At 41.6% G+C, this 21,445-nt stretch overlaps 1 protein-coding gene across 1 annotated transcript in view; it reads left to right on the top strand.

Annotated features, from left to right (window-relative positions):
• Nucleotides 1-12,201: 12,201 nt before the first annotated feature.
• The window catches only part of LOC145404687 (uncharacterized), a 155,699-nt gene continuing 146,455 nt past the window's right edge, over nt 12,202-21,445 (top strand). Inside the window, exon 1 of the mRNA XM_080276240.1 lies at nt 12,202-12,994. Within this exon, the coding sequence (XP_080132366.1) occupies nt 12,202-12,994 (793 nt within the window). The remainder of the gene's footprint in view (nt 12,995-21,445) is intronic.

Below are 21,445 nucleotides of genomic sequence, written 5' to 3'. Positions count from 1 at the left end.
CTTATTCCAATGATTCATCTCCTTAATACTACTTCATTCTGCCTCCCACCTGTCAACTATTTCCTTATTCTAATTTCTGCTTTCCAAAAAAGTACCCGACTCTAGCTCTCACATGCTCCAATAATCCAGCTTTCACAAACTCAATAATACTCATTATTTCCTCTGGCTTGGCTCAATCATACTCCTAATTCCGTAATTGGTCAATACATTCCTTCCATAACCTACAGACACATCACTCTAACACCCACACACTTTATTCCAGTCTACTTGCTACTTCATTCCTGTCTTCCTATACTCCCTCTAATCTCAAACTTCATCCACATTCTGGCTCCTCCGGTCCACTTCTCACGCACACTGATTCAAGCCAGTCCCCACAAACTTCCACATCGAATCCCATCTACATGTTCCCTAAATTCACCTCCCATCCATTTCCTCTCACATCCAAACCCATCCGCGTGCTTGTTTCCCCAGTCCTGAACTTATTCCACACCCCAACACTCTCCCTCACATAACCAACTTTATCCACATGTTCCCTAAATCAGGCTCCCAGTCACATCCAAATTTATGACCATCCCACTCACCCCTCATTTTCTACGTCACCCACATCCTATCGTTCAAGAGGGGAAACTTTTGCGAGAGTGTGAATGCCAAGAACCATACTGTCCCACACTCATTCCAACTCATATCCAGACTTATTAACATCCTACCTCAGTCCACCTCCCACAGGCTTCCTCCTACATCCAAATTCATTCAAATTCCCTGTATTTCACTTCCCACTGACTCACTCGAGCCCACAATACACACTCTCCTCTCACATCCAAACTCACCAACATTCCTTCTCAATCCACCTCCCACACACATCCAAACAACATACACACACACACACACACACACACACACACACACACACACATATCCCTCGTCATTCTCAACATCAGCCACAACCCCATTTCAGAGCGGAAGCCTTTGAGACAGAGAGAGAGGAGAGAGGGGCGCCAGGAAAGTGTGAATTACATAGCTACAACTGGGACCACGGACGTTCATGTTAAAGCGACGCAAACACCAGCCTTCACCAAAGAGCGAGTTACTCTTGATTGTTAAATGGACGCTCCGAGTCTTGATACTGAGGAAGTTGGCCATTGGGAGAAAGATCCAATTAGATAAGTGACTTGTGTATTTCCTAAATTCTCGGGACCCCTTTTTTTGCGGCTCGACTGTCTCATTTTGCACCGACAATCTCAAAGAGCAAACCCTGAGGAAAGCAGAGATGATAATTGTGTTTATTTCCTCGGCTTCCTAAAGACTCCTCTTGACGTCGACTGTAAGACCACACAGGGACCACAGAAAATAATGGCTGACGTTTTCTTACGTTCTTTTCCACTTCAGTACAATGAGGCTTTTTTTCTCATGCTTGCTTTCTCTAAACGATAATGATTTAGTTTAGGAGATTTTCTGAACTGGAAAAGCTTGGAAATGGTGAGAGTAAAATGAGTGTAATAGCACTGAATTGGTTAGAGTCTTATTTTGCTCCAGGTATCACATATGGAACAGAGAAAAATCTTACCGTTCTTAAATGCTTATGTTCTGATATCCATATTTCTGTCTGTTTTTTTTTTTTTTTGCGAGATCTGAAAGCCCAAAACATAGGGATAAGCGAGAATAAATTTGCGTTTTCCCCAAAATTCTCCACGTCTCTTTTGTACCAACTCTTACTTCTTATTTAAGGGATAACAACAATAACAGTGTGCTAAGTCCTAAAGTCTTCAAGGCTCTATTTTGCGTCAGTAGTACTTCCAGCTTGAGAAGGGAAAAATACAGACAAAAGAATACTATAACATTTGTGTGCTTCCTTAATAATTTGTGATCTTGCACTACCTTTAAGCTCCAACACAGCATTAAGGTACAGTAATAGCAATATGTGTGTGCCCTAAACTTTCTGAAGACTCTTTTTGCGTCACCCTTATGATCTAAACATAGAGAGCAGACATAATAACTGTGATCCCTGTTTGCACCAACCATCTATACGTTTTCCCACTTTCTTTGACCCTCACTTCCGCCTTCTCTAATCTTTTCCTTAATTTCCTTGATCACCTCACCTTCTCTCCTTTTCTTACCACTCAGTACCCTTTCCCAACATCCTCGTTATTTTTTTTTTCACTCTTTTTTCCCCACGTGTCTCTTTTTTCTGATCTGCATTTCTTCTCTTAGGCCCGGGTCACCTTTTCCCACCATCCATGTCATTTCCATTTCCCTGGCTGTCTCTTCCATCATCTCCACAGCACTCCTCATATCCTTGACTGTCTCTCCCTCTGTCTCCTTTTCCGTAACGTACTTTTTATAGTACCCATAATCCTCATTTCATCCCTATTTCTCCGTTTCCTTGAGTCTCTCCCATCGACTCTTAGTTTATCGGAATTTTCTTAAATGCCTCATCCTATCTATTGTTTTTTTCTGACCATTATTCCACCATCTCGTTTTTTTTACCCTCTCTCTCTCTCTCTCTCTCTCTCTCTCTCTCTCTCTCTCCCATGTTTTCCTCAAGTCCTTGCCAGTCATTCTGTGTGTTTTCCCTGTTCACTGAACCCTTTATTCGCGAATTACCCTATTTGCATTTCATTTCGACTACCATCAGGCGATTTTACTTAGACTAAGAGAATCCTAGTATGGTAACACTGCTCAACACTGTCACAATTAACGCTTTGGCGGAGAAAAAAAAATTACTCAGCCTATGACCGATGACTTAATTCAATACGCTGTACATTACCCAAGGGATTTTTTTTCCTTGCACACTTTTTCCTTGTCTTCTATGCACGATTTTTCCGCCAGTTTCCCTAACTTCTCCCTCCACCTGTGTCTCCCCAGTTTCCTTGACAGTTATCCCTCCTCAATACCATTTTCTTTTTTTCCCCTTCCAATAAGAAAAATAAATAAAAAATTCGTAACTATTTTTCGATTAACAACAATATGTAGCTTAGGAGTGTATTTTCAAAGTAAAGGTGAGTAAAACCATCTAGCGGTAGCGAGAAAATAATCTAAAGACGCCATGTTAACGTTAAGATTATACCCACCACCTCCAATGCATTTGTGTTGTCTTTCCTATACAAATATCAACCTGTACATACCACCTATTACCTATACTACACACATACGGGGTGACCCACAAATCGCCCTCCAATGGAAACCCCTGGTGATATCTTCCGTGTTGCGAGGACGGCTCAGTCTGCCGGTGTGGGCGTGGGTGTGGCAGTGGGAGTAATAATGAATGAATGACGCAATGATGTTTACTGAACCGTCGTCAAAACACACGAAAAATCACCTGGCAGAATGGAAGAGAGGCGTTTTATATGGACCACCCTGTATATAGCAATGGGTTCTCTAATTTCCTCTTGTCGTCGCCTGATCGGTCCCAACCCCTCCGGTGCTTGCATGGCGCCATCCATCCATCAGCATTACCCCTCATGGACGCCTGTAATCCCGTCCCTAAAGTAGGAAATAGAAATTGGCTTAGTTGTAATGAGGGAGAACCGGAGCGTGAAATGCTTAGCGGAACTCACTTTTATTAGAGAGGATATCCCGTGGGAGAGTGGGTGAGAGGGGGATGTGAATGAGTGGGGGGAAGAGATGAGGGAAGAAGTGGGATGGAGATGATATAGGTGGGGGAAGAGATGGAATGGAGAAGAATGAATGAATGGAAACGCTGGAAGATGAGGAGAACGGGGAGTGTGGATAAGTGGGGGAGATGATGAAAAGGATATGGGAGATTGAGGGAGGTGGAGAGATGGGTATGTGAATGGGTGAGGGCAGGGACGAAGAATGAAACTAGGAATAACAGGCACTGGGGGAAAGAGGGTTGGAGAGAGGTAAAGAGACATGGGGGAGGGATGGAACGAAGGAGAGGCGAAGGAAAAGGTGGAAGGAATGAGGGAGGATGGGAGATAGGGAGAGTGGGTGGAAGAAGGATTGATGGATGGAGAGACATGGGATGAGGAAGGGGAAAGAGACGGAGGGATGGGGAACGAGAAATGAAAATAAAGGAAAGGAAAGGAGAGAGAGAGAGAGAGAGAGAGAGAGAGAGAGAGAGAGGGAGAGAGAGAGATGGAGAGAGAGAGAGAGAGAGAGAGAGAGAGAGAGAGAGAGACACACACACACACACACACACACACACACACACACACACACACACACACACACACACAAAAGGAAGAAGGGAGAGAGAACGGAAATAGCGAGAGAAACTAAAAACACCGAGGCAATGAAAGAACAGGGAGGAAGAGGGAAAACGAACAAAACGGAGAACTGAGGGGGAACCGAAATAAACACACACACACACACACACACACACACACACACACACACACACACACACACACACACACACACACACACGTCATCTGATTAAGAGGGCTAAGTTTGTTTTGTATTCCAGTGCTCTCTCCTGACTCCCCTACAAATTACAGCTTAAAGGCCCTATGAAAAAGTCACTCTACAATACCACAGATCAACCCTCTGGTACGGGACACTGGTTTCTCTTTGACTTGAGAGATTTAAGGATGAAGTAAGTCAGACAATCATATTATAAACCTCCATCTTGTCCTAAACATCCTTCATGCTTTACCTCTATGCAGCATTTTTATTTGTGAGTAAAAGAGACCTGACTGAAGGTAGAAGGAAGCCAGACCACTCGACCTCCAACCCGGCAGAAGGTAATACAAGCCTGTGAGTGAGAAGTGTGTGCCGAGTGTGAGTAGTATTACATCACCACCACCGCAGCGACACGCCCGACAAGACTATAGTACCCCCCAAAAAAATAATGGAGAGAGAGAGAGAGAGAGAGACAAAGAGACAGAGACAGAGATAGAGAGAGAGACTACATAATTCTAGACGAATAAAAGACGTGCCACTTGTCTTAATATCAAAACATTACATTTCTTGGCAACTTAGGCTGAGTTCTTAAAAGGTCATCAGAAATACCTTCAATCAGTGAAGCTGTTGTTAACTTTATTAGCAAAGAAACCATCTACGTAACTGCTAACAAATCAAAAAATTCTACATCATACACATAATAACTAGATATCATTATTCCTATAACTCTCATGTTGAAGAGAAAATATTCAGTCAATAATTCGTAACTGCAAATTTCCATTTACTGACATACAAAGATCGTAAATGGGACTGACATCCGACTAACAAATATACAAAGAGTTTACAGATAACCAGAGTAGCAGAGAACCAGTGTAGTGCAGAACAAGTGTAGCAGATTAGGTGTTGCACAAAACACTTGATACAGAGAGAGAGAGAGAAAGGCACTGAGTGAGTTCCAATGAGCACTTAGATTAGGCGATGAGTGCATCCTCTTCATCGATGGCACTCGGCCCATTACCCCCTCTCAGCACACAGGCTATCACATTACAGACGCAATAAACATGATGTACTGCTGGAGCTGCGTTGTGGATACTAAGAAGTCATCAGGAACTTGAATTGCTGTGGGTGCGTTCTGTCACTCGTATAGAAGTTTCTCTCTCTCTCTCTCTCTCTCTCTCTCTCTCTCTCTCTCTCTCTCTCTCTCTCTCTCTCTCTCTCTCACACACACACACACACACACACACACACACACACACACAAGCTCCCCCTGTGGGCACAATATCTCTGACAATATATGGCTCGGAAGACTATAACAGCGGATCCGAGGGAATTATGGCATATTGCAAAGTTTTACTCTGGCAGGGACGAGTCATTGCACAGCCTCTCTCTTTGATGCAGGGCCGTAGGGGATGGAAAGAGGCGGGAGATGGAGTGAGAGGATGAGATAGAGGTGGGGGGAGATTTAGTATATATATCTGTTTTCGTTTATGTTGTGGGAACTGTAAAAGGGATGGGAGGTTGAGAGAGAGAGAGAGAGAGAGAGAGAGAGAGAGAGAGAGAGAGAGAGAGAGAATAAAGCGAGACATTCACTCAGCACTAGCATTATCAACATACAACAATGATGAAAAATTTTAGAAAAAGACCGCAAAACATTTCAGGCACCAAATCGATCTCTTGTAAAAAAAAAAAAAAAAAAGCCAAGAATTTCACTGTATAGCAGCAGAATAAAAACACAGTATGAAATTTCAACTTCTAAAGAGGATGAAACTTTAAATTATTCTTAGGTTTTGGACGATAACGGATGGACGTGCATGGTCTGTTTCAGCAAGGTTTACTGATGATGGCGCTGGAGTTTTGTGGTTATCCTTTTTCCTGTTTCTATATCCTATTACCCACCCCGTCTACCCTATTTATAACGGTAGGAATAATATGACGAAGATGACGACGACGAGGACGATGATGGTGGTGACGATGATGAGTATGCTCTAACATTAAACGTCTAGATCCATATATTCGCTAACATGTACGCGTCAGAAATGTTTGGCGTTCGTATAATCTTGAAAAACAACCAGTAAACATAATCAATCGAAAAAAGTTTGATTTTCACACACTTGCCCTCACTGAAACATGCCCTTCAACATTCACTGAACATATTTACCTATATTTAAACAGCTGAAGTCGCGCATTCCCTCACGTATAGAGTTATAAAAGATGCAGAATTTTTAACCATTTGGAGCTACGTAATTTTTCCACTAATATCAGAAGTGCGATCAGAAACAGTCCTAGGTTTTCATATACTAATATTTTCTGTCTCAGGGCATCTTATTATTTCATTTTTGCAGCCAACGGATTTTATTCAGCTAATGGGATGTAGGTATTTAGTAGATAGACAGATAGATGGGTAAATAGACAGATGCATGGATAACAGATTATATGCGCACGTTCATACAGAATTAGAAAATCTGGACACACACACACACACACACACACACACACACACACACACACACACACACACACACACAAGCACCGAGACAGATCACAGCACCGAACTATTCATCCCGCTCTCAGCTGCTCACACCACCATCATTTGTTTTGTTATTGTTTATCGGTGTTGTTGTTGTTGTTAGCAGCAGATGACGTCACCGCAGCGCCCCGTTCCGCCCTGTTATTCGCAAATGTATCGTCGTGTCGGCTGTCATATGTTTGTAATGTAATTGTGGGGAGGGAGGGTTTGAATTTTAGGGTAGGAAAATAAGAGGGTTTTCAAATATGCGCCCCTGTATTGCGTTTTCCTGCTACTTCATTATTTACTGTGTTTTCCTGTTATTTATTTATGCTTATAATATTTTTTCTGTCTTTAATTTCTTCCTGTCTCTAATAAATTCTTCCTGCGACAGGGTGTATGAATTTCTAGATGCAAGAGTTTGCGATTTGACTATGCACCTTTTTATTAAGTATTTTCCCAGTTTTATTTTTCTAACTATATCTTCTTGCAATGGGCACGCTGATGACATTTTATCCACTTTCGTACTTTCTCATTCTCTGTTTTTGAATCCTGCCTCACCTCATCTTTAGGCAGGGAAATGAGAGAGGACGACGACGAAGATAATGATGATAATGATGATGATGATGATGATGATGGCTGGGTGTTTGAAATTCCGGACACAAAAGCATGACTGATTTGCATATATGTTTTTGTACCGTATTGTTTTCTCTACTTGTCGCCATCATTTGACTCCATGTACGTCTGTATTTACGCACATCTTTTATCTTTGTCATTAATATCTGACAATGAGTGTATGAATTTCAGGGTACAAAAAAGAATAGATCTGTACAGGCATCATTGTCTTCCACGTGTGTGTGTGTGTGTGTGTGTGTGTGTGTGTGTGTGTGTGTGTGTGTGTGTGTGTGTGTGTGTGTGTGTGTGTGTGTGTGTGTGTGTGAGATTTTCTATTGCACAGATACCTGTATATCTTTTACGTCTACGGTTCATATTTTGTTGCTGCCACAAAATTAGCCTAAATAATTGTGTATGATTTTCAGAATACAAAAATATGTTAACTCTAAAATGGGTATTCTATGCATTTTTCTACCTGTAATTTTTTTTGTATCACTCATGCCCATTTTGCAACTGTGCATTTTTATATGTATTTTTATTTTTACTGAGCTACCTTACTTTTTTATATCTCCTTTTTCATTTTTTTTTTCAATCAACACTGGCCTTTCTAGCATGCTCCCCCACCTCTAATATCTATGGTAACTTTTCCAATACATTTTACTTTTTCTTTTCCAGCTTCAATATTATCTTTAACATATTCTTTCACGTCTCTTGCTTTTCTGTATTACCCTTTGTCTTCCTTCGCTTTCCCTTTCCTTAGACTACCTGTTATTTTTTATATGCAATATTTTTCTAGTTTTCTCTTCTCTTTTTATTTAGCCTTCTCTTTCCTTTATTCTCTATATTTCTGCTTCATTATTCCCTCTTCTTTTTTTTTACTTCCAAAGCCTTTTCTGTATAGATTTCCAGTTCCAAATTTTTGCTTCTCTACTCATTTTCGTCTTTTTTTTTTTTTACTTTGACTTTCCTAGATATCTGTATTTTTTTCTAGTCTTCTTCTTCCTGACAATATTTTCCTTTCTTCACTCCCACCTTTGGCGCCTCCCCCGCCACTTCCTGTCTTTTTATACAACCCTCTTCCTCCTTTCACCCCTGTTTAATCTCTCTCTCTCTCTCTCTCACACACACACACACACGCACACACACTATCCCCTCCCCCCTGCAAAAGGTACTAGCCAACGATCATTTAGCCTGTCATCCTGCCAGCGTGATGCCGGCCAATTGAAACGTCAGCCACGCCGTATCAATATATCGGAGGCGTCGTGAGGGAGCGCAGACCCCCTTCGCCGGGAGTGCTAAGGCCTCACTTGGGGATGGACGGGTGTCTTAAGTTTCGTATTCTGGGCAGGGTAGGGGAGTTCGTGGCAAAATTTTCTCAGCGATTGATTATGCACGTTAAACCCTGATATTCTGTTACCTGTTCCTTCGGCAGTTCCTCATCGACAAAATTATAAAACTTCATCCCTAATATTATACCATCCGTGAATCAGGTAGCCTTATAAAATATATTCAGTATAAGCTAGACGGTGCCTGTTAGTCCCCAAGTGGTGACATGTAAGGTTGTACCACCATCTCTTGCACGTAAATGGATTGCTGGATCTCAGGAACAGACAGTGTAATCTATGTCCAGAGCTGAATACTTAAAAAAAAAAGAAATAAAACAGAATTCGTCAGGTGATAGTTTGTGAAAAGATTAAGTATTCCTTTCGATATACTATCAACATACGAGTATATCTTGGTCGATGGATCTTTGCATGATTTTAGAGTTTTCCTTACTTCCTTAGGTAATCTGTAAATAATCATCATCATCATCATCATTCGGAAATTACCATCATCATCATGACCATCATTTGGAAGTTATCATAGTCATCATCATCATCATCATCATCATTCGGAAATTACCATCATCATCATCACCATCATTTGGAAATTATCATAGTCATCATCATCATCACTATCATCATTCGGAAATCATTATCATTATTATTATTTTTATCATCAACATCATCATCATCATCATCATCATCATCATCATCTCATCACCATCATTCGGAAATCATCATCATCTCATCACCATCATTCGGAAATCATCATCATCATCATCACCACCATCATCACCATCATCATCATACCAACCCTCATTCCCACCTAAGAGATGGGGTAAGGTAAGCTCCATAAACAACATCAAAACACAGGACTACGACTCACATATCATGCCCGGTAAGACAGGCCACACAGTCCCTCACACATCATTCAGGTCTTCCAAATCCTGATCCTGCTTAAGCAAAAACCATCCTTCTTTTTCATGTTTTTTTATTGATAAGCTTTACATACGTCCGGTAAATAGATAGGGTTTGCGAAGATCACACTGTACTGGTATATGATTATATCCTAAGCCTCTGTAAATATCGTACTGATTAAGAAAAAATGCATAGACAGTATAAAGAGAAGGGAAAAAAAGATGATGATGTAGGCAGGATGATTTCAATATATACTGAAGGAGTCATCATCATCATCATCAATCCTACCCACAACCCCACCTTAAAAGATGGGATGAGGCAAGATCCAGAAATAAAGAGAAAGCATTAAAGTGGGAGGAATATCAAAGGCATGCCCAGTTAAATAGTCCACACAATCATTTATCATTAAAACCTTAGGAATTTTATACACATCAATTACATTTTTAAAGGGAATTATTTTAGTAAGAAATGTCAGTTATAATGATGATGATGATGATGATGATGATGATGATGATGAGGAGGAGGAGGAGGAAGACAACGATGATGATGATGATGATGACATATTATTCCCAGTAATTCCTACATCCACCCTCGTGAGCTAATAGCCGTATTATATAAAACAGACCCCTAAGGCAAACTCAAACCCCAATTTTTTTACGATATTTTCTGACGTTTATGGTGACGATAGAGCATGTCTGAGCGTTCTGTATCATTACTGCCTGCAATATATTCAGTGGGATGCAGGCTAATAACATCCAACTATTACATGTGTTCCAAAAAATGACAGTCAAATGTTAGGGGCCTGCTTGAACCTTTGTGCTCTCAGTTTTCATCACAGGAGGGTGAGTGCCGTATTCTAGAGATAAAGGAAGCTTCGTAACGCCTCTTCCTTAGCGGTTTATTCTGCATATTATACCTTAGCATCCTCCTGTATGCCGATAAAAAAATAAAAAAAAAAATGTGCAAGATAAATAGCTAGGGATGAGGTGTTACGAAATCTCCAAAATCTGCTTCGTATATGACATTAAGTTTCTACCCGGGCGGACCAGCGGGCAAGTCGGTCGGGCGGGCGGCGACGGGAAGAGCGGAGGACCCGTGGTTAATCGGGAATAAGACGGCGTGGCTTGGGACTGACTTTTCGTGGTTTGGGAGGCTTAGAAACACCTCTTTGGCGATTTATTATACCTGTTCATCATCATCATCATCATCGTTCCAACCTTACTGCCCAGCTAAAAGATGAGGTGAGATCGATTTCTGATGCGAAGGAACAGAAAAAGCGAAAGCAAGACTATCAGAGAGCATGCCCAGTAAAAGGTGGCACTCAAACTGGCAGGCATCATTCAGACAGCCTAAGAGTTTTCTGTATGTTACCCGAGTGTTACCAATGCCGAAATACACTCCATATATAACATACAATAGCATATCAACGTCCCATTCGCAGAGATAAACTGCTACAGGAGGAAACGCTATGGAGCTTCCTTAAACCGTAAGAATATGATCCTGGACTCCAGCGGCGACAGAGACCCGAGGAGACAAAGGTGGTGCGCCAGCGTCTATATTTCAACTGGTTGTGGCGATCCTCTCAATGGCTTCATCTGTTAGTACATTATTCATTATACACACACCATTCACACCCCCTCGGATGCCAGCTGCCGCCATACGGAGAGACATCAAAGCGCTGAAACCCTTGGCCCTTCAGGCTCCACCAGGCGGTTTGCGAGTCCACGGTGTTTACCCGAAAATAAAGATCATGGTGTGTCCGCCTCCGAGTGTTTGGAGGAGATGTGTAAGCAGAAACCACATGTATTTGCTTTAGGGTTGGACTCAACATGCGTCCTCTCGCTTTGGGTAATGAAATGAGCTCAGCGGGTGCGCCTAATATGATAGGTTGTGGGCCGCGCCGGTGGGAGGGACTTCGCACCCAGCTTCCAATCAGGCTTCGGGGGCTGAACACGCTATATCCCCGCCCATTTCACACCGCCATGCCAGGCAGAGTTACTGCCTGACATAATATTCGAGCTTGGTTGGTGGAAAGAACAAACATTTGTTGACGTTTCACGTAAGCGATCTAATTTAAGAGGCTACACGAGAAGAACAGAGGGAGAATTTGACAGGTGTCAGCTTGACGGACAGCCGTAGGGGAGAGACGAGTGCAGTAACTCACTCTAGTGGTTGTGGGTCCGACAGTTTCCTTTCAGCGATCAGCGGCAGCACTATTGTGTTGTGTTGTGGTGCGGGGCTGCACGCTTACTCCCTCAACAGGAACTCATCGTGTGGGATGTGAGTCAACAGTGTTCATCAGTGCTACCGTGTAAATCATACTTGCTGAAGTGGCAGTGGCCGGGGCGGCGAGGGTGGGGTGGGAGTGAGGGCGGCGAACAGCGATGTGGCAGGCGGCAGCGGCGGCGGCACATCGGCGGTGAGACACAGCCCAGCGGCCGCCACCCGCTGGGGAGGGCGAGGGCGGCCCGACCCCGTATGTGTCCAGAGATGAGCGCTGATGCGGCGCTCGAGGCATGGCGCAGCCCCTCGCAGGTCGCGGACGACCCTCAGCAGACTGACGGTAATACACAGGAGGGGGTGGCGCCCCCTCTCCATGCCGAAGGGCTCCCCGACCCCAGTGAGCGGGGGGAGGAAAGCGATAGCGATATTAGTGTAGGCTGCCCCTCGCCAAAGCCTAGACGAGATGACTGCCCTACTGACAACCCAGATCCCCCCCAGGACTCTGCACAGATGGGGTCGCCCCCTCCCCGCAGTCCCTCCCCTGCGTCGGCCTCCAGCAAGCGCCAGGACGAGACCCCCTCCGAATGCGTTATGTCGCCCCCGCCAGCCCCGTCGCCCCCCGTTAAGGACGGGGCCGAGGACGAATACTTTAAGCCGCTGAAAAAGCTGCGAATGATTCAGCTGCAGCAGGAGGAGGCGGGGCTGGGGGCGCGCACCCCCACTGGCGTCAGGTCTTTCTCCATCACCGAGATCCTCAGCCACAAGCCTGTGGTGGCCAAGGCTCCGGAACCCTCTGGGGGCCGCATCGTGAGGCCTTGGGACACAGATGAGGACGAGGAGAGTTCCCGACCTCAAAGTGTGGACGATATGAGCGTTTCGTCGGGATCTTCGTCAGGGGGATCGCCGCGCCCTGCCTCAGGGGGTCCCGGATCAGCCAGCAGTGGACATGGTCAGGCCAGGGCAAGGGGCAAGGACGGCAACCCCCTGGACGCACTTTTCCAGATGACCAGCAAGACGTTCGAGGGTCTCAAACCAGGTCAGCAGACAGGTGAGTCTATTACACAGCCTGAGAGACTCCTACTGATTCTATCCACGTATCTGTCTTCCTACGGCCAGACGCCTTAATCCTGAAGGGAAGCAAATCGCCTTCCTGCCATTTTTTGATCATCAAAATTATGTATTTTTTTCACAGTACTTAATTATATTCATGTTCGTTTTGGATGTTTTCGTAACCTCTTTAATAACTTATTTTGAATATTTCTCCTAGAGCCTTTACCGAGGTATGTATTAATGCAAACTATACCATACCGCCATTACAAAATCAAATCGATATTAATACAATAAATCGCTGTGGAAAAAGAACTACGATATCTCCAAATCCAATAGGAAATGATATTGTTTTTCCTTTTTTTTCTAGTTTCTTCAACTGTGCCCTTTTTTATGCCAGTAATAATTCTATGACGTGTAGAAAAATATTTTACTAATCTATACAAAATCTATGTCAGCATTTTCGTATTCCAGTCACTTGCCATGGAGCTATGTTCATGCACTATAAGACTGAGACATTAAGCATAAAATCTCCCCTCGTAAAAAATTCCCAGCACTGTTTTCACGCAACATTCAAGTTTTCCGGCAAGAATATACTCAGAATAACAAGTCTCTCACATTATCATCACTGCCATCATCCCAAATCCAATTCCCACCTATTACTATTTACATACTGAAGATCGACAAATTGAAATTATCAGGACACTGTAAGTACAGGGTAAAAGAACCGGGTATTTTATTTTTATGTATCTTACGTGTTCATTACTTTAACTACAGTGATGTCCTTATCATTGTATTCTTGCTGTCAGACGATTTTATTCAGCGTAGGGGGTGATTTTGGGGAATGGAGGGATTGGAGATGGCCATTACTAACTCATCCTCTATTAGATGTTCTTCCTAAGATCCCGTCCACACCACAAGCTTGCAGGCGCGGGAGGGAGCGGTGGGAGTTGCAATCACTAATTCATACAAATGGTCTTACTGAAGGTGGGAGGGTGCCAGCAAGAACATCTATGGGGTACAGTGAGGCAGAACTCTCGCCAGCGTCAGCAAGCATTTGGTATGGACATGTCCTAAGAATTAGAAATTTGTCGGACGACAGAAACAATAAAATCAGTCTCGCATTTAAGCAGCTCAAGCTCACCTTTCTCGTACTGAAGGGATTAATGGAGGCTGTATCATTCTCCATCATGATCGAAAAGTGTCCCATCACCTAAAGCAAAGTGTCTGAGGTCAGCAGAAATGATATGCAAAAATGGCGCCGTCGTACTGCAGTTAATTAGCTAGAAGAGAGAAATCATCACCCACTGCTATAACCATCATCATTATACAGTAATCATCATCACCATCATCATCAACATCATCATCAACATTACTATCATCATTTTCATAATTATGCCAAATCTAGCAACCCCTCTGAGATGGGGTAAGGTAAAATGCAGGAACAAAGAAAGGGAAATCACAAACGTAGACTATCAACAACACGCCCAGTAAAATGGGAAACTGGGTTAGGATGATGACAATGACAATGACGATGATGATGATGATGATGATGAAGATAAAATATTGTCTTCCTGCCATTAAGCAGTAATACAGCCAACAGTTTATGCTTTATTTTAACGAGAACAAAATAGCAGAGGGGAAATGGGTTGGATGATGAGTTAAGAGGGAGAGAGAAAAAAAAAAGTATTCACATAGCTGGGCGAAAACACAGCCTGCCGGTACGTATTTTATTTTACTGAGTCATACATAAAGTACCGGTAATGGTAAATGTGATAGGATGATGCATAATAAAAAAAATCATCAGGTAACACATAAAAATAGAGGAAAAATGGGCAATCGGTTATAATGATAAACAATGTCGATGAGGAATTTAGTACAAAGCGATTTTGGACCTCAGCACAATAGAAGCATCACCAAGGGCCAGAAAATATATGACAGGGAAGATCAATCAATCAAACGAAGAGATTAAGTGAGAACAAAGTGTAGAGAGAATCAATCTATCAAACACACAGAGACAAAGGGTAGCAACTGAAGGAACTTAGATCCAACATTAATAGTAGGAAGAACGCCAAGTAAAGGAATATGAGGCTCTGCAATAAGATATATATATATATATATATATATATATATATATATATATATATATATATATATATATATATATATATATATATATTCTTTCTAAGGCTAGACGATTATTTTTAGCACAGGGTGGTCCTCTTATAGTGAAGGGATTAGGACCTTTATTTTTTTTTTTGTAATCTAACTAAAGCCACGTTTTATCCCCACTTCGTACCAAAGGAAAATATTTATGAAAGACAGCGAGGATTAAGTAAGTACTAGGAAACGCCTTCCCAAAGCTGAATAACATTGTTTGGAAACAATGAGCAGGAACAATTTAAAACGCATTTCTTTATACTGAAGGCAGTAAAACTGATCTCACCTTTTAATAATACGAAACTTTCCCTCTTCCCTATTGGAAACGGCATTACTAAGCTAAATGAAGTCGTCGCGTGGTTGCAAGAATAAAATCATCATTATCTTACTGAAAGGGTCAAATTACACCAGCCTAACGACGTGCCAGCCTATAAGCAGAGAGAAACGCAGACTCACCAGGGTTCCTCAGGGCGGGTTTCGGCGGTCGGTGAAGTTCTGGCTAAATAACACCCAGCGGCAAGTCCGGGTGTACATTGCGTGGGTGACGGGAGGCGCTAAAATAGGATGCTAAAATTAGGGCAGGTCAAAACTCATCGTCTGACGGTCTAGTGGTATAAGATGCCTATCAGGACAAAGGTTTTAGAACAGATCTGATCCCGTAAGAGGCAGCTTTATATTTTTCGATCATGTAATGTCACCAAGAGGATAGGCCGATCAACTACCCTTAAAAAGATACACCTTACAAAGTCTAATATGAGACTGGTTATGACCATGACCACATAAGAGGCTAAAATAGGCTGCGGAAATAGGACAGGTCACAATTCATAGACCTGGACAAAGTTTCACATATGCCACTGGATAAATTCGACGGCAACATGCATGCTGTCATACTGATCGCTGTCGAAAATTAGTTGACTGGTTTTAACAAGAAGTCACTATCAACCTGAAAGTGTACTGCAGGACGAACACCTCTCCCATATTAATCTACTCCAACTGTTGCCAGCAAGTTTGCGAACATCATCTCTTCAACTTGTTCTTTTTTTCTTCTCCTTTGTTTTATGCTATCTGAAGTGCCAGCTCTACCCCGCTTGTCTGTTATCCCTTCGACGAAAGACGTATAACCTACTCAATAATGCCAAACATTTAGCAACACAGCAATGGTTAATACGAGAGGAAAATATTAACATGCATAATGTGTTGCATAATATCGATATCAACCGCGTAACAGAAGCCACAGTAGCATAGCAATTAAGGCATCAATATGCTGCGTCATTATAATACTTGAGACCTATGAATTATTGCCAGGATTTTCTTTTTCCCTTTTCAGTATGCCACGTTCTTTTACCCTCTCAGTTAATAGCTGAATATAATACTGGATCCTACGAACCATATTCAGGATTTTCTTTTCTCGAGTATGCCATGTTCATTTAGCTTCTTAGTTGATGTGCCAACACCTTCACAACGATGACGGCTTTTATATTTTTATTCTTATTAGGACCATACGATTTCATACAGCTTGTGGATGACCCCTAGATGAGACGAGGTTAATGAAGACTATTTTTTTATTTTGACACTGCTCATAAGTGCAGCAATTTTTTAGTGTTTATCATACACGAGAAACCTACATACTCAAGCAGCCAAATCAGAAAGGTGTGTTGATTTCATATTTCATTATAAGAACGAGATTTTTACTTTGTCGAATTCATTTTAATCTGACTGACAAATACTTCCCAAATTCGCTAAATAAAATCATCTGGAGGTAGCATGAATTAATTAAAGTGTCAATGTAGAAGAATCAAGACATTAAAATTCAATATATGCAGTAACATATTATTCTGATGGATTTTTCGATGTAATACATCTGATGGAATCTCTAGTATTCTCATGTAGCATCATTTACACATCTAATTAACCACTGGAAATCATTCGTATCAAATCCATCAAATTTATTTCCAGTTTCACAAAGTCTCCGTCCCATATTTTAGCATACATTTTATATCAACCCTACCCTTATTTTCCTTTTATTTTCATTGGGCTGCGTAGGATCCAGAGGCAGCAATAAGTAAAGATAACAAGAATGCATACTTATCACCAAACTCCTCCGTGAAAATAATCCACAATTCCATTCACTCCTTCAGGCTTTATTAATTCTTGTCTCTGAAATAATAAAGGAACTTGAATCTTATTGTAATATCTACAGGTCAGAGCATTTAAGAATCTTGGCAGAACAACTCAAGGGCCAGTAATTGTGCAATCGAGTTGTGATAATGGTAGAACTCGTATATTTAATCTTACTATCGCCTTGTTTCAATATTTACTCAGCTTAGGAGAGGCCAGCCGTTTGGAAAGAGTTTATTCTGTTGTCTGTAATGCAGGACCGACTGAGAGGACAAAAATGATGCAGCTCTGACTGTTTCTCTATCGGCCTTATAGAAACGACAACCTGGAGAGAGAGAGAGAGAGAGAGAGAGAGAGAGAGACTTTATCGTGGTGAAGCGGCCAAGTCTACTGTACATCTCTCAAATCCATTCAATATGAGGGAAAGGAGTCTATTATTAGCCACACAAAAGTCTCAGGCGGAGAAACACAAAAAAGGCAACTCCCTCCCTACCAACAACAGCTTTCCTACCGCGTTCCAACCACTTCCGCGACTCTTAAAATAGCCAAAGCTGTATTTCTCATTTAGCTCTGGTGGATAAAGGGACGTAATTTTAATACGTTTATATTTATTTTCTGTCGCGGAATAAATTAACTTGTACTGTATGATTTTTTATTCTCATTTGTTATTATTATTATTATTATTATTATTATTATTTTCTAATTACCTCCGTCAACGAAGTTGGAGGAGGTTATGTATTCGCCTATGTTTGTCTGTATGTTTGTCCAGACGATATCTCCAAGAGTTCTCAATGAATTTCAATGAAATCTGGTGGAAGGTGGGCCATGGGCCAAGAAAGAATTTATTAAATTTGGGGACGGATCGGCATCTGGATCCGGATCCAGGGTATAATATCTCCAAAAGTTCTCAATGAATTAAAAAGAAAAAAAAATTGTGGAAGAGTGGGCGATGAATCATGGAACAATTGATTAACATTTGGGGAGGATCCGGATCCTATGTATTCCACACAATATCTTCATGGATCCGGATCCGGATCCTTTTTAATGGCAATGGCATTGGCGGAGGTATGCGCTCTCTGAGTGCTTTCTAGTTATTACTGTTACCACCCTGCAATTTATGGAGCCAAGGAAAAACCTCTCAAAGAGGTAATACGAGTAGAAGCAATTAATCCCATCTCTACGGTGACTATAATTCTTCATTCTTGCTACTGGCAAACGATTTTATACTTGGTCTGTCTTAAACTGAATAAAATTGTCCGCAGGTAGCCAGAACAAATAAAAAAAAAACTATATAAATGGACTGAAGTTTCTTCATCCTTATTATATTTTTTTTTTTTTTCCGCGTCGGATATCTTTCAGACAAATAAAAATACTGGTAGTCAGATGTTAGCCAGACTAAATTACCAGCTTACATCATGGCGGCGAAAGAGACGCAGGCATTATTTTTCAGGCCTTTTATTGCGTAGGATCTTTTTGAAGGATATAACTGTGTGAGGTTACTGAGAATGAAGCGTCTAGAAGTACCCAAAATAAATTAATGTTGTTCTACCGTCTGGTGAATGAAACAGATTTTTTTGTACATTTTAACTCTGTAACTGGGAGAGCGAGAATAAGATACTCTGGCGTTAGAGGGAATAAAATTAATTATCTGGGGTTAGTCAGCATGGAATAGTCTGTGGTCGGCAAATAATTAAATTCGACTATCACAGCGAAATGTTCACCCCCTCCCCTCCCTCTTCACAACAAGCGATTCTTCCTGAGCTGAATAAAATCGTCTGTCGTTAGTGAGAGTTAAAGAAAAAAATCACAGTAGAGGAGAAGTTCATTAGCAAGCATTACTCTTCAGTGTAACGCCATTCTTATTTTATTCTTGACATCAGCACACGATTTTATTCAGCTCATTATTTGCGTGCCCGACTCTGGCCACAAACTTTACTCTTAGAGGTTTCGTACACCTCCTATGTGCCACACACCTTCACATGCCACCACTCTGTCGTTAATATCCACCGTCCATACTGAATACATGCTAGGGTTGTTTATTCACGACTGATATGGCATTAGTGGGGGTGTTTTTGAGATTTGTCGGTGGGTCTTGCGTATGATTAATTAAGACTACTTCAGCTGAATTCACAGAGGCTGTTCCCTGTCCTAGCCTGGAACTGAACTATCGTCCTATTAGAGAGCAAACCACATCTCTAACAACTAGTACTAAAGGGGTAATATTTATCTATTTCTCCAAACCGTCTCTATGCTAAAAGAAAGAAGTAATAATACTACTACTACAACTAATAATAATAGTAATACTAATACTAATACTAATACTAATAATAATAAAAATCGTCCAGAGGCAGCAGGAACATCACATCAAAGACTTTATCGTAGGAGTTAATGAAGAGTGGAAGCCTAAACAAATTATGCCTTGGAAGTTAAATCACAGAGGCTTGATTTACGACTGGCAGAGCTCTTGAAATACGATAGTCTTTGTTTGGCGTCATCATTCAAAGTTGCTGTGCTTACCCTTGGTCCGCCAGAGCAAACAAACACTGAATTAAGGCACCACACTGTTATCCAATCATTGCTGACCTTTACACAGCAGAGTCAGTGGAAGAGATGGGACTCGAGATGGAAAAATAAGAATGCTGTGTTTCTCTTTATCTGGGTGAAATGAGGTAATGTGATTTAGTAAAGCTGTGGCAATGATTCCTCTCTCTCTCTCTCTCTCTCTCTCTCTCTCTCTCTCTCTCTCTCTCTCTCTCTCTCTCTCTCTCTCTCTCTCTCAAACTTATCAACGTACAAAGATGTTTATTATTTCTCTCTCTCAATCACTGAACACACCTGAGACAGAGCTCTATATTAAATAAAGAGTGTGGCATCAGAAACTGTTATTAAATAAATCCTGACTTTCACGCTGTCGAATTAGTGGATGGGAGAAAAGACTTTGAAGCGAGGAGGAAGAATCTCTCTCTCTCTCTCTCTCTCTCTCTCTCTCTCTCTCTCTCTCTCTCTCTCTCTCTCTCTCTCTCTCTCTCTCTCTCTCTCTCTCTCTCCTCTCTCTCTCTCTCTCTCTCTCTCTGTAGCTAGCTAGTCACAGAGATATGGTTAAACGATATACTGAAACTGTAAAAACAAAAAGGGGAGGGAGGATGCTTTCTCTCTCCGTAGTTAGTATACGGTAAAATTAACATTTAATATATGACAAGCGAAAGGGAGTAATGAAACTGTGGCAAAGAGGACAAACTGTTTCTCTCTCCGCTGCTCAAAGACAGGAGGATAAAAGTTGCATCAGATCTGCCCAAAACCTCAAACTGTCGTGTACTGATCAGAGAGAAGAATTGTAAAGGACATACTGACACTGTTTACTTTACTGTGTGGATAAAGCAATTTCAGAGCGACGTGCATTCTCTTTACTGATATCTTTCAAAAGTAAAGTTGGACGCCATAATACAAAGACGGAGTTGTTCCAAAGAAGTATCTAGTCATTTAACCAGACAGTAGTAAAGATGAACGCTATACACCGATGGGATTTTCCAAGTATAAATCAAGTTATTTTCTCTCTACACAACCAGACACAAATACAATTGGATGGTTTATTAGAAAGACGGGGCTTATCCAGAGAAGTGTCAAATTATTTTCTCTCCCCCATAGGCAAAGAGAAGTGAAGCAGATCCCAGTATTACAAAGATGGTGGTGCCGTAAAGAAATAATAGTGTGGTAGAGACATAACAGTTTTCTCTCTCACCAGATGGAAAAGAGATAAGAAATATACACCGGTATACTTAAACTCTGTCGCTGCGAGGGATAATTTCTAACCTGTATAAAATAGACCAGAGATAGAAAAAGTATGCAATATAAGGAAGTCATAATGCTCAAAGAAATATTAAAGATTATATCTAAATTTTTAATACGTGGGTCTTTTCCTTTGTCGCATAAAAATAAGCGGCGGCAACATCAATAATATCAAAAGGACCATCATATTGAACAAGATACAGAGGTGAATGAGCGGCAAAGTAAAAACGAATAGTTCCCCCTCTCCACGACCGGATAAAAATGGGATAAACACTGTATTAAAGTGATCAGACTGCTCTCTCTCTCTCTCTCTCTCTCTCTCTCTCTCTCAATTTTCTGTATATCTGTCTCTTCGCACACCTAAACTTTTTAAAGAAGGGTTGCTTTC

This window comes from Coenobita brevimanus, chromosome 64 (genome assembly GCF_032717465.1).
Source record: "Coenobita brevimanus isolate Jiangsu-jjx chromosome 64, ASM3271746v2, whole genome shotgun sequence".
NCBI lineage: Eukaryota > Metazoa > Arthropoda > Malacostraca > Decapoda > Coenobitidae > Coenobita > Coenobita brevimanus.
This window is presented reverse-complemented; position numbering and strand designations above follow the sequence as displayed.